At 39.3% G+C, this 12,712-nt stretch overlaps 1 protein-coding gene across 3 annotated transcripts in view; it reads right to left on the bottom strand.

The window, feature by feature from the left end:
• Nucleotides 1-42: 42 nt before the first annotated feature.
• per2 (period circadian clock 2) overlaps nt 43-12,712 on the bottom strand; it is a 35,545-nt gene continuing 22,875 nt past the window's right edge. Inside the window, exons 14-21 of one of the 3 annotated variants that reach the window (XM_073814918.1) lie at nt 12,320-12,505; nt 10,737-10,790; nt 10,290-10,541; nt 7,334-8,256; nt 5,071-5,248; nt 4,531-4,735; nt 2,579-2,729; nt 43-1,262 (exon numbers count right to left, since the gene is read on the bottom strand). In XM_073814918.1, coding sequence (XP_073671019.1) covers nt 1,107-1,262; nt 2,579-2,729; nt 4,531-4,735; nt 5,071-5,248; nt 7,334-8,256; nt 10,290-10,541; nt 10,737-10,790; nt 12,320-12,505 — 2,105 coding nt within the window. In that variant the 3' untranslated portion in view covers nt 43-1,106. The remainder of the gene's footprint in view (nt 1,263-2,578; nt 2,730-4,530; nt 4,736-5,070; nt 5,249-7,333; nt 8,257-10,289; nt 10,542-10,736; nt 10,791-12,319; nt 12,506-12,712) is intronic. The other 2 variants (XM_065262292.2, XM_065262291.1) reach the window with 2 other exon arrangements.

Raw genomic sequence — 12,712 nt, 5'->3', positions numbered from 1 at the left:
GTTTTACCTGTATGGTATATAAACAAAGACTCATCACATTACTTAATTATAAAAAATAGGCTTTATTTAAAATTGACAAAACAAACAGGGCAAGTAACACAATGTTTCAAAAGTCACATTATGCAAGCACACATTTATTTACAATGTGGGCTATACATTGGTGAATTTTTTTTAATACTTTTCAAAATAATAGTACCTGTTTCTCACCATAAAGCCAAATCCGTTTCACATGTGGTATTCGTTATCAGATCTGTTATTTATCTGTGCACAATAAGGGCGTATCTTCTGCTAGTAACATTGGTAATTGTGGTTAGGCAGTTTTTCACAGGTTTAGGTCAGGGTTATTAGACCTTCAAGTTAAATTCAACCTACGCCTGGGCTTATTAAAGAGGACACATTTAACACTGATGTGCTAGAATGAAAGAGACCGCCACACAGGTTCGCTTTGACACAAACAGGTCGGCCTAAATAAGAAAAAAAGTTGCACTTAAATTCTTTAGCCCAACTCCATGAAATACTTTAGAGATAAATTAGCCTAATGCTACATTTCACATAAGCTTAACAAGCTGCAAGTGCTAAAGTCCTGCGACTAAGTCTTCTTTAGTCTGTGCTATTTAGATCGGTCCTATTTCAATAAATAATATTTTAGCTTATAAGCTACAAGTGCTGCATATAAAATTATGAATTGAAAGGATATTAGATAGCCAACACAACTAGCAAGCAGCAGAATATGTGACCTAGTGTTGAAATATAACCTAGCTATCTTTAGTATTGACTGAGTAAGGTCATGTCAAAGACTGATGCTTCAAAGCTCATCATTAGATTATGAAACTTAAACTATAAACAACATATAAAACATTTTGTTAGAAAAAGGAACTGTACAGGTGAAAATAAGTTATTCAGCAGTATATATACATTAACAGAAAGATTTTCCTATGAACACTGAACAGTTATGGTCACTGAACCAGTCCGATACTGTCGAAAAATATTCTCATTGCATCTCTAAGCACATGCAACAAACTACACAAAGTATTCGCCGTCCACTGTCCAGGACCGGTGCACTGTCCAATCAGACAATGTCTGTTCATCTGGGTAGTTTGAGTCTTTTAAGTGACAGGCCCCGGACAAGCATTTGTTGTTAGTTCCTCATTGGTTTTGGTCTGGGATGCGGTGACATCACTGGCTTCGGTTTCTCCCATGTGCAGGTCTGGTGGATCTTCTTCTGTCAGAGGTTCGCAAAGCTCCTCGCAGCCGACGCATGCCTGCAAGCAAACACATCTAAATGAGTACATTTATGTATTGGAGAATGTACAGTATAAGAGGCACGTGTGCTTTTTTTAATAATGTGCAAAGATTATAGCCAAGCCCCAGTCATTATAGGATGGCCATTATTTCACAAAGTAAGATGTGATCCTGAGTCAACGTTTTAAATAATGAAACTCCAAATTAACTTAAACCTTAACCATTTTACCCCTCAAATTAGTGTGAGATAATAATTAGAGAAGAATTTTTAAAAGCCCCTAACCCAATCCTAAATCTATTTCAATTCCTTCAGAAAACAGCGGGAGGCGCACTTGAGAGTTAACATTTATTTCAGACAGAAATCTTTTGGATTGGTTTATTTAGAAATTGGGACAAATAATGGACAAGATCGCTTTGTGGCTGGACAACAGATGAATTTTAAATTAATGCCCCCTAATTTATTTTTATGTGCTTTATAGGAGGTCCCTCAATGCTTATAGGTGGTCCGGGACCTCCCCAGCCCCCCCCCCCCCTTAATTCAAACACTGTGTGCACCTATACGACCAGAAAAATGTTTTATACCGGTATTACAATTTACATTAAGGCATTAAGCAGATGTTTAAATCCAAACATTAAGGAAAGTTAATTTCTTATTTGCCTAAATACAATTAATTTTAATATCTATCTATTTATCATGACTACAGATGAGTTGTTATAACTTATAAAATGAAATTTATTTTTTTAACTATATTTTATAAGTTGTAGCAACTTATCTCTTGTCAAGATAAATAATAGTAAGTTGACATGACTTGTAAATCTGAGTTGATTCAACAAAAAAATTTAAGGCAGAAAAGATTTTTTTTACAGTAATGTATGAAAATGTTGTATTTGCTATTCTTTCATACTGTTTTAAAAATAACATAGTTCATGTAAATACAAACAAATATAAATACTCAGTGAACTCCTATAACATGGATTGTAAGTGACCTGTCCCAGATATTACATCCCTGTTACGAACGCTGTAATCTGAACCGCTGGTTTGTGCCGGTATCTGGGACTGTTGAATATGGAGCAGTGATGCTCTCTTGTAATTTTGTGATGATGTATGGACGTGAATGTCTTTTGTATGCATAGTATTGTTAATATCTTTTATAATATTTTCGGTTTACCAGATGATGTTGGTTTGAGTCTACTCCAAATTTTCCTTCTATTTAATTTCATGGCATGAATCTCAACGTCTTTGGCTAACTGCCTGCTCTCATAATACAATTTCCATCAAATTTCAAATGCACTTCACAAAACTGACTCCAATTTTTAAAAGATCAGTAACACAAACCTTGACATCAATAGCTTTGGGCAGACCGCCTCGTCTCATCCATGGATGAACCTCTGCCAGTTCTCTCTTCTGGTCCTCTGTGAAGCGTGGCTGGTTCTTCTGCATCTGTCTCAACTTCTCTCTGTCCTCTCGCAAAACTTTCTGAATGTCACTGCAAAACGACAGAGAAGCACACAAGCACACACACGTTTAGTGGCCAAGGACTGTAAACAGTGTGCAATAGATTGAAGTAACATCATAGCGCCCCCTAAAGGACATTTTCAGCTAAGACTGTCGCCTCATAATCTATTTTTTTTGTTTTGAGCATCAAAATTTGATTTTAATCTTTGACATGATCTCTTTCCCTCAATATTAAATATATCAAGGTTATATTTTCACATATATGTTCTTTACTTTATGTAGGATGATTTTATATGGTAATAAATCACAAAAAAATGACTTCTGCTGGGTTTTCAGAGACAGCCTCACACTAATGCTTCACTTCACTTCACACTTGTATCAAATCACAGAGTCTGTGAAAATGAAAAGGCAAATGTGTTTCCTCTTGTTTTGCTCTCCAAAAAGACGACAGTACACTTTTGTACCTAAAAGTTATATATTGGTAACTCAAATGTACATATCTGTACCAAAATGGTACATATTAGGACTTTTAGAAAATGTATCATTTCAGGTAAATTTTCTTTATTATTGTTAAGCATTTTAATGAGATGAAAAGAAGCCATCTTCCTTATTGTAATACATCCTGATGATTTACTTTAGATTTTGTATATCTTTATTCTAAAATTTAATATATTAATATATATAAAAATATATATATTTTTTAATCAAATTAATTAAACTAAAAAAGTAACTTGCATTACGTTTTGGAAAAAGTAACTCAAATATTAATGTGTACATTTAGAAAGTAATGCGTTACATTACTTGTTACATCAGAAAAGTAATATTTTTACATAATGCACCTTACTTGTAATGTGTTACACCCAACATTGCTGATCACAAATATTAATCAAATAGTGAACACAGTAATAGGAAAAATAAAAATTTGTTTTTGCATTATGAATTCAGGGAGAAAATGGCTTAATTGTCATTAACCCTCCCATTATGTTTGGGGTCAAATTGACTTTGACATCTCTGAAAAAGATGCTAATTGCATTTTTAAACCTACTTTTTGACTTGAAGTTACTTTAGTCAGTATATAAATGTACATACAGAACACACAGTGTTCCTGTAAAACTGATCTTATGAGTGTCTTTTACTATTAATATGTGGAAAAACTGTTATCAAATAAAATAAATGTTATTTATTATTTTCATTACTACTTTTATTATTTTTACTAAATATACAACAAATGTATGTGCTACAAAAGTTTTCATAGAAATTAATCTATTAAATAAACAATTTATGTATATATAAAAATCTATATTTAATAAATAAATATATAAAAAAAAAAAAAAATATATATATATATATATATATTAAATATATATTTTTATTTTTATTAAGCTATTTGGGGTCAATTTGACCTCAAACATTAAAAGGGTTTCTAAAATTTGAACATAACAGGAGGGTTCAAACAATGTCACAATGCAATGTAGACCCCATCAGATCGGATATATTGGATTTTAACTAACAGGGCTGGAATTGGGTTTAAAAACTAAAGGGGCAGGAAGAGGGTTGTTACTGGTCAGTGGGCATTAGTTGTAGACCAGGAGTGGGGAACCCTGGGTCCTGGAGGGCCACTGTCCTGCATAGTTTAGTTCCAACCCTAATCAAACACACCTGAATTTCATTTCCAAGTGATCCTGAAGAATTTAATTTGATTTTTCAGGTGTGTTTAATTAGGGTTGGAACAAAACTCTGCAGGACAGTGGCCCTCCAGGACCAGGGTTCCCCACCCCTGTTGTAGAGGGATGGTAGGGGTGGGGCTATTTCTACAGTCTCCGCCCACTCACCGAGACGGCAGCTGGTATGACATCATAACAGTTTCATCCACGTTAGCCATGAGCAGCCACAGTGGGTCCTGCAGTACATACTTGATCAGGTTCTCGCTGCCGTCCAGCGCCCCTGATCCCGAACCAGATCCTTGCCCCTTGGCATTATGGGATTTCTGCGAAGAATCCACGCTGCCAAAGTAGTTACTGCTGTTGTTGCTGCTTCCTAAAGAGGAATAAAAAAAGTTTTGATCGATAACAGGATGATCTCAAAGCACTTCTTATAACTAAACATAAACCTAATTCTTCAGATGCTATGGGATAAACATTTCTAGTACAGGGTGCATATGTTTACGTGACGCTACGTCTCATTATCTAGGTCTAATTTTGGAAGAAATTATTTTAGACAAACTTAAAACATGACATGCATTTGCAAATGTTTTTATCCAAAGCAACTCGCAGAACATTATAAGTTTTTATTAAATTAAACTTTTTTATTTTCATTCAAGTTCCCTTGGCCTTTTCACTGTTAATGCAATGCTTTCAAACTCCCGTACTGACCGGTTCCACTGGCAGAGCCGCCACTAGCGGATGTTCTGCGGCCGTTAGAACCCGAACCCATGGAACCCGAGGTGGCAGAACCGGTGCCAGAGTGCGAGTCCTCTGGGAGAATGTCCAAGAGGTCACTTGAAGATGAAAAGGCATCGCTATGTTGACCGTCGACAGGTGAACCTTCATCCTAAAACACAGAAAAGATCATTTAAATTATGCATGCATTTGGGAGTTGAGCAACATGAACACATTACATCTAACAAGAAAAAATTTTCAATAGGTACCAAAGCATAAATTTGGTGAGCTAATGTAACAAACATTTGTGACCGGTGCTCGCAAAATGAGTCGCAATGCGCTCTGTCTAATTTTGAGCTACAGGCAGAAGAAAGTATAAATGTCGATTCTGGTCGACATTGAGGTTTTCATAAAAATAAGTACATTAAGTCCTTGTCTAGCGATTCCAATGCCCTAAAAAGTCATTAAACCTCTAAAATGATCTTTATTTGTGCATTTTATGAGAGGTGTACCTGTCTTATAAATGTTTAAACTAATACAAAGATGCACGTCCATCCACTTGCACGTCCGACATTTTGGTTTCGGTTTTAGAAAATAAAGCGCATGACTTGCTTGATGTTAAAGGGCTCATATTCTGTGGCTAAAAAGCACATTACTTTGTGTATTTGGTGTAATACAATGTGTTCACCTGGTTTATGGTTTAAAAACACATTATTTTCCCAATACCGTACATTATTGTAGCTCCTCTAAGTCCCGCCTTTCTGTAATGCTTAGATCTATACAAAGCTCATCGTTCTCAGAATATTTTATTAGATCCTTGCATTACAGTAGAACTTAAAGCTGTCTGTCTCAATGTCAATCAAAAAAGAAAGAAAAAAGAAACATATATTTTATCTATAGTAATAATAATAATAAACAGTTTTTTCTATAGCGCCTCTAAAATGAGCATCTCAAAGCGCCTCAGTAGTATTTTTTGATATTTGATATTTATATAATTCAGTATATTTTAGTATTGTTTTTAACTTTGTGTGTGCTAAATTTATTAGGGCGCACTCACATTATCCAAACCAAACCGCGCTCGGGCGCGTTTGACCCCCAAAGCCTGGTTTGTTTGACTAGTGTGATCGCTTCGTTCCGCGCCCGGGCGCGGATTGTTTAATCGCGCCGCGGCCGGGTTGCAGAGGTGGGCCGGAGCGCGGTTCACTTGGGCTCAGGCGCGGAAGGCTGTGGTGTGAGCGCAATCGCGCCTGAGCGCGATTCAAAAGGTGAAGACGTCAGTTGCGCGACCACTCACCTTCATCTGCCTCCGTAAAAACCTTTTGATGCGCGCAGCGGGGTTACGTGAATGTCCGAGCTGCGCACGTGACAGATCAACTAAGCAATATGATGACATGTGAGAGGGCTGTCTGTAATCGCGTACCAAACGACTCAGAATAAAAAAACACAGACTTATCATTACGGTGGGTTCCAGTGTTAAGAGAGCGCTTTACTTCCTGCTTTTTCAAAACAATCGCATCTTAATGACGAAAGCGCGCCCGGACTCGGATCGATAAGAAGTACAGTGTGAGTGCGTGCACCTGGGGGAGTAGGGAGGGGTGGCAATCGCGCCCAGGCATGGTTTGGTTTGGTTGGGATAATGTGAGTGCGCCCTTAGTTTATCAGTGATTTTAAGGTATGGATGCTGTGATTTTCTATTTGAACTTTCAAAAATCTTTAACACGATTTTTCTCAAAACTGACTTTGCTTTTTATTTCAGATTCCAACAAATCATACATTGTTTTTTTTTTAAAAAGAGAATGTCAAAATGTAAATGACTAATTTTAAAACATGTTCCCATTCCTACTCATTTTGCCAGCACGTGTCACATTTTTCTTCTAATGTAAGAAAAGCTGTGCTAATAATGTTAATATTTAAAACTGGAACTCTAGTAGACATTATATCCAATTGACCTTTTGGGTTCAGAAGTAATTTAGGATAATTAGGTTCCCTTGTTTGAAATACTGCCACATGTTGGTGCACAAAAAGTTTGCTATCCAGGTCAAAGAGATAAAAGAATTAGAGAAGAAAACGTATTCCTTTAGCTCAATTGTTAAGGTATTCCTCGACTTGATTCCCAGGAATCACACATACTGATAAAAAAGGTAGCTTAGGACAAAAGTGTCTACCAAATGCACAAATATAAATATAAACATAAATGAACACCATGGCACATCTTCAAAACGTTGCTATTGTCATGCTAATGTAAAAACCTCCATACCTGTTGCACAACCGTGTCAATTTTAGCGTGTCCAGCTGCACTCAATGCTTTCTCCACAACACTGCTGTAGCTCCCCTGTGGTACAATAGAGGGCGCTGTGCTCTCCAGTCTCTCAGCACAGCGTTGAGTCTCCTCCAACTGCAGAAGGTTCAGCTGCAATGGCGAACTGCACCGTGATTGAAACAAAGGTGGGGAGGGTGGGCCGCCCCCGCCCACGGACTGAGGGGTTGGGCTCCGCGACTGCTCCTCCCTCAGGTCAGGTTCAGGGGGTTTCGGGGGCTCGTCCGGACACGTAAAGGCGAACGGTTGTGGCTGAAATGCAGTCTGTGGGGTGAAAGGGTTCTGAGGGGTAAATTGAGTCTGTATAGTAAAAGCGGACTGAGGAGGAAACGGCGCCTGGGGAGCGAAAGTGGGCTGTGGAAAGGTAGGCTGGGCGGGGAAACTTCCCTGCTTCGGGTAGAAGGGCTGCCGCGGAGCTCCGCCCATCTGTGGAAACATGTAGTTGGGCAGCACCAGGGCCACCATGGGTGTGACCAGAGAAGCGGAGTATGGAGTCTGGATGGGTTGCATTGGAATGCGTGGATCCTGGCTGCACTGACTGTCCCCAAAACCGGACATAGGAGCATCCACCCTGGGTGGCATGGCACCTGCACCTGGGTACACCTGAAGCGGGTATGCGGGCATCACAGCCGGATAGGCGATTGGGTATGTGGATTGTGACGTGTCTGAAGGAGACCAGGAGGTCTGGTTGAGGCCCTGCAGCTGAGGTCTGGGTGCCGGTCTACGGCCAGATGGAGTGCTATCGGAGGACTCGTTTGGCTTGACGCGCTTGGATTTAGTCTTTTTGTTGCGACCTCTGCGAGTTCCGGTGGTTTCTGGTGCGCCGCCACCCTGCTTACACAAGCGAGCTGGAGCAGGAACAGCTGAAGATACGAGAGTGACAGAGTTAAGCTTGTTGCTTGCAGGACAACACTTTAAAATAGTCCTTTAAACTTATTAAGGTCATAAACTGAAACCTCCGAATCAAGTGAACCGTACCCGAGACCACCTCTGCAAAGTGTACAGTACCTCTGGTACAAACTAAATGATCACACCAGCCAAACAAACTATATTTTGGGGTCAAACGTACTTGGGTATGAGACAGGTCACATAATGTGAGTTAGGGCTGTTTCCCGGACATGGCTTATCTTAGTCCCAGACTAAAATGAATGTTTGAGCTGCCTTAATTTAAAAACATCTTGCCCTGACATATCTTAACATATATCAGTGTCTCAAGGTGCACAGAAGTAATGTTTTTGTAAGTTATGTTCGTAAAACTACTTAAATGTCCTTTATAACTAAGGGCTAGTCCTGGCTTAACCTAAACCCTGTCCGGGAAACCGACCCATAATGTCATGTTTCTTGGTTCTGCTACAGTACAGTACACCGCTCTGGTGTTCCTGTGGCTCGATCGGTAAAGCTTTGTGTTATCAGTGCAAAAGGTCATGGGACGCTTTGCACTAGAGGTCATCTCGGGTCCAAAGAAATGTTCAGACCCAAAATGACCCGAATAACTTTGTACCCAAACCCAACGTGCATGAATCCTTTTTTAAAAGAAAGACCTCATCCGAGACAAACCTGAGAAAATTAAACCCGACCCAGGGGCTATTTTTTTTCTATCGATTTACCGTATTTTCCAGACTATACGTTTTTTTTCCGGACATTTTTCATAGTTTGGCGAGTCCTGGAACTTCTAGTCATGTGCGACTTATACATCAAAATTATTTCATATGAACCAAGAGAAACCATTACCGCGAGAGTCCGCTCTATGCTGCTTCTGTGTTTATTTAATTCAATGGATTCAGTAATGTGGAATGACTTCGGGACCTTTGAACTTCATATGGCATGTCGTGTTAATTTAGCCTATTCAGTCTTCCAGGTATGTTCTGTATGATATTGTGTATTGTGTAAATAACTGATAATGTTACGTTAACATGTATGGACACCTATTCAGCCTGCTGTTCTGTGCTATTGTTTAGTTAAATGGATTTTGTGAGATCATTTTCTAAATAAACGCGACATATAATCCAGTGTGACCTATATACGTTTTTTCCTCTTCAATATGCATTTTTGACTGATTCAATTTATACTCCAGAGCGACTTATAGTCTGGAAAATACCGTATGTTGGACAGATAGAAACCCCGGTGGCCAATTATTTTCAATTGTTATCTGACGACGACACCAAGGTAAAAAGGTCTTTTTCAATGAAAATTAACCTACCGCCAGCCACACGATGTCACAAGCACTCTTCGAAAACAGAGGAGGGGTTGGAAAAGGACTTGATGCACACACACGAGATTGGGTTTTCTCGGGTCCGTTCGGCACAAACACATTCATTTTAAATTACCCGAGACCCGATGCCACTAATATTATACCCGACCCGTGTCCGAGGCACACGTGAAACTTTTAGAACCCGCTCGGGTCTCGGGTCAGACCTCAGGTTTTCAGATCTAAGTGGACCCATGAAGACCTGGGGAAAATGCATAAATGTAAATGCTGTAATTGCTTTAATTATGTTAAAATATTTTTAATAAATCATTCAATAATTACAGCAGGGGTGCCCAAATTCGGTCTTGCTAAGCATATTAGAAACCTCCAGGCAGTTGTGCCGAGGCAAGTTGGAGCCCTCCAGGACCGAGTTTGGGCACCCTTGAATTACAGCAATTACTGGTTCACCTGGTTTGTGATTGATTGCATTAAAAGTCCTCCACAATACACTCCTATTGTTTCATGTGACCCCCAAGCCAACTAAATCGAGTTGTGTAAATCTAACTAACATTGCATTCAATCTATACATTTTCAACCAATGGGCTTTGCACTGCTGACGCAATGGTCCACCAATACAATGGAGATTTTTCATAAAGAAAAGACTGCATTGTGAACATTCAAACGACTGAACAATAAATCCTTGCTTACCCTCGGATGCCACCTGTCCTTTTTGCCTTTCCAGGTAGAGGGAACAGTCTGCTTTAAAAGCGTGCACGCCGCGCAGCTCTCTGAAGCGGCTGAGGAAAGCCTGCTCTTCTTTCTGGGTGTGTGCTGCCAGAACCTGCTTGGTTAGGCCCAGTTTCTTGTAAGCCTCTCGGCCTTGCGGTGAGACTGCGGCCGGTGGTACGGTAAGAACCTGAGCTTCAGTGCCTTCAGCGCTTGGGACGTCCTCTATGATCTCTGCCAAGAACAAGACCAGACATTAAACTTCAAAATCAACGAGAGCAAACACAGGTGGACCAACCATCACACGTTTACTGGTGCTTCAAAGCCCTGCACAAGAATATGCATCTATTCTTGGAAAAGGCTGACTGGCACAGTCAAATCAACTCAATCATCTTTTTGTCCCTGTCATTGTGGGATGTTTTTACTAACTTTGTAAGGTAGAGAACTGTTGCTGTGAAGAGATGTTTCTTGTTGAGGATACGACTATAATGAAAAAAGTGTTTTGCTAAGGAACAGACAAAAGAAAAAGCTCGAACACAAGTAAACTCAATGGCTCTGTTCTGAATGCTCGTCGGCTGACTATGCAGACAGAATTTGAAAGCTTTTGCAGCAGGCAGCAACATTATGTTTTTTTCATTCACTGTCTTAAAGGTGCCAAAGAATGCATTGAAAAAATATGCTTGATTATTATTATTTATTATTATTACCTTATTTGGAAGGGTCATGAATAATAATGTTGAGCTCTGCTCTGATTGGCTATTTCTCCTTTAGTAGCTCTGTGCGCATGTGTAAACAGATCTTATGTTTGAGTCTGTATCAGATGAAGCTACGGATTTGAGGAATAATCAATTATTTGGAGATTGTTAATGGGGTCATAGAGTGAAAATTAGATTTTTTCCATGTTTAAAGGTGCAGTGTGTAATTTTTAGAGAAATCTCTTGACAGAAATGCAAAATAATATACAAAACTATATTGTCAGGGGTGTATAAAGACCTTTCATAATGAACCGTTAATGCTGTTATTACCTTAGAATGAGACGTTTTATCTATACCGAGGGTCCCCTTACATGGAAGCCGCCATTTTGTGCCGCCATGTTTCTACAGATCCCTTAACGGACAAACTTTTTTTAAATAAGTTGTCTCCAACAATGACATGTTTATCTAGTGGCAGCTACCGTAGCTTCTCTATGCGTTTCTAAAGCGAGGGGTGATCAGTGAACTGAGCCATTGGTTGCAATTCGCAACCTCACCACTAGATTCCGCTAAAATTTACACACTGCACCTTTAAGTGCTATTATTGGGTCCCCAGTGCTTCTATCAACCTAGAAAATGTGAATAGTTTTGGTAAACCATTCTCTGCAAGCATGTGAAAAATTAGGTCATTCAGATTTTGCCTGTTTTGCGATGTAGGCCAATTACAAAAACATATGTGACAGCACAATTGAGTTTCAATTTCAACAAACCACCATTATGGTGATCAGAGTTTGCATTTGTATTTTAAAGGAAATTTTTGCACAGGCCTACAAAGTGTAAATTTTAACATTCTATGATAAATTATCTGTGGAGTATTTTGAGGTAAAACTTCACATAAGCACTCTGGGGACATCAAATACTTTTTTTACATCTTAAAAAAATGACCCCTTTAAAGGACGTTTCTGAGTGGCAAGTTTGCGTTTTTCACAGACATCCCGTAAAGATGTGACATGCATTGTATCTGTAATCGTGCAATGTGGATCTGGTATACTCTACAGATTTAAAAACTCTATAAATAAAATATTTGTAATGAAATCAACAGCGAGTCTTCCAGGCAGGTCACAAAGGGAACACTATTTGGTTTGAAGCATAACATTGCTGCCTATGCAAAGCATTTTACAACAATCACTTATGAGGTTTCATGTCATTAGGATGCTGCCTAAGAAAGTCAAGCGCTCTTGTAGACAGCAAAGTTTTGAACAGAGCCATTATAAAATCTGACAGACAGACGGACTGAGAGAGAGGAATGAATATAATTACCTTTTTTGTCTCCCACATGTACAATGGTGCTGCTGTAACTGCACTGGCTGGTGATGGACACAACGCTTTCAGGTTTACTGGGCAGTGGGAGTGGGGCGAGAGATGGGCTCACGACACCAGAGCCAGGGGTCTTCTTAGACACATCTAATGACGAAAGACCCACCTGACCCTTCAGATGACCTGATTCTATAGAGAGAGACAAAACAGAGAAGTGAATTAAAACCAGGGCCCTGTTTACACCTGGTGATAAGGTGAGGATCACAAGTGGAAGACAGAGACGCATGTCCAGTGGTGTTTTAGTTTGTCTCTTTTGTCCACTTTTGACTAATTACTTCCTTAAAACGCGAGCGAAAGAAATGGCAGGTTTAAATTGACGCAAACTAATATTACGTC

The sequence above is a fragment of the Paramisgurnus dabryanus genome, chromosome 6 (genome assembly GCF_030506205.2).
Source record: "Paramisgurnus dabryanus chromosome 6, PD_genome_1.1, whole genome shotgun sequence".
Lineage (NCBI taxonomy): Eukaryota > Metazoa > Chordata > Actinopteri > Cypriniformes > Cobitidae > Paramisgurnus > Paramisgurnus dabryanus.
The sequence above is the reverse complement of the archived record's forward strand: the minus strand, read 5'-3'. Positions and strand labels throughout refer to the sequence as shown.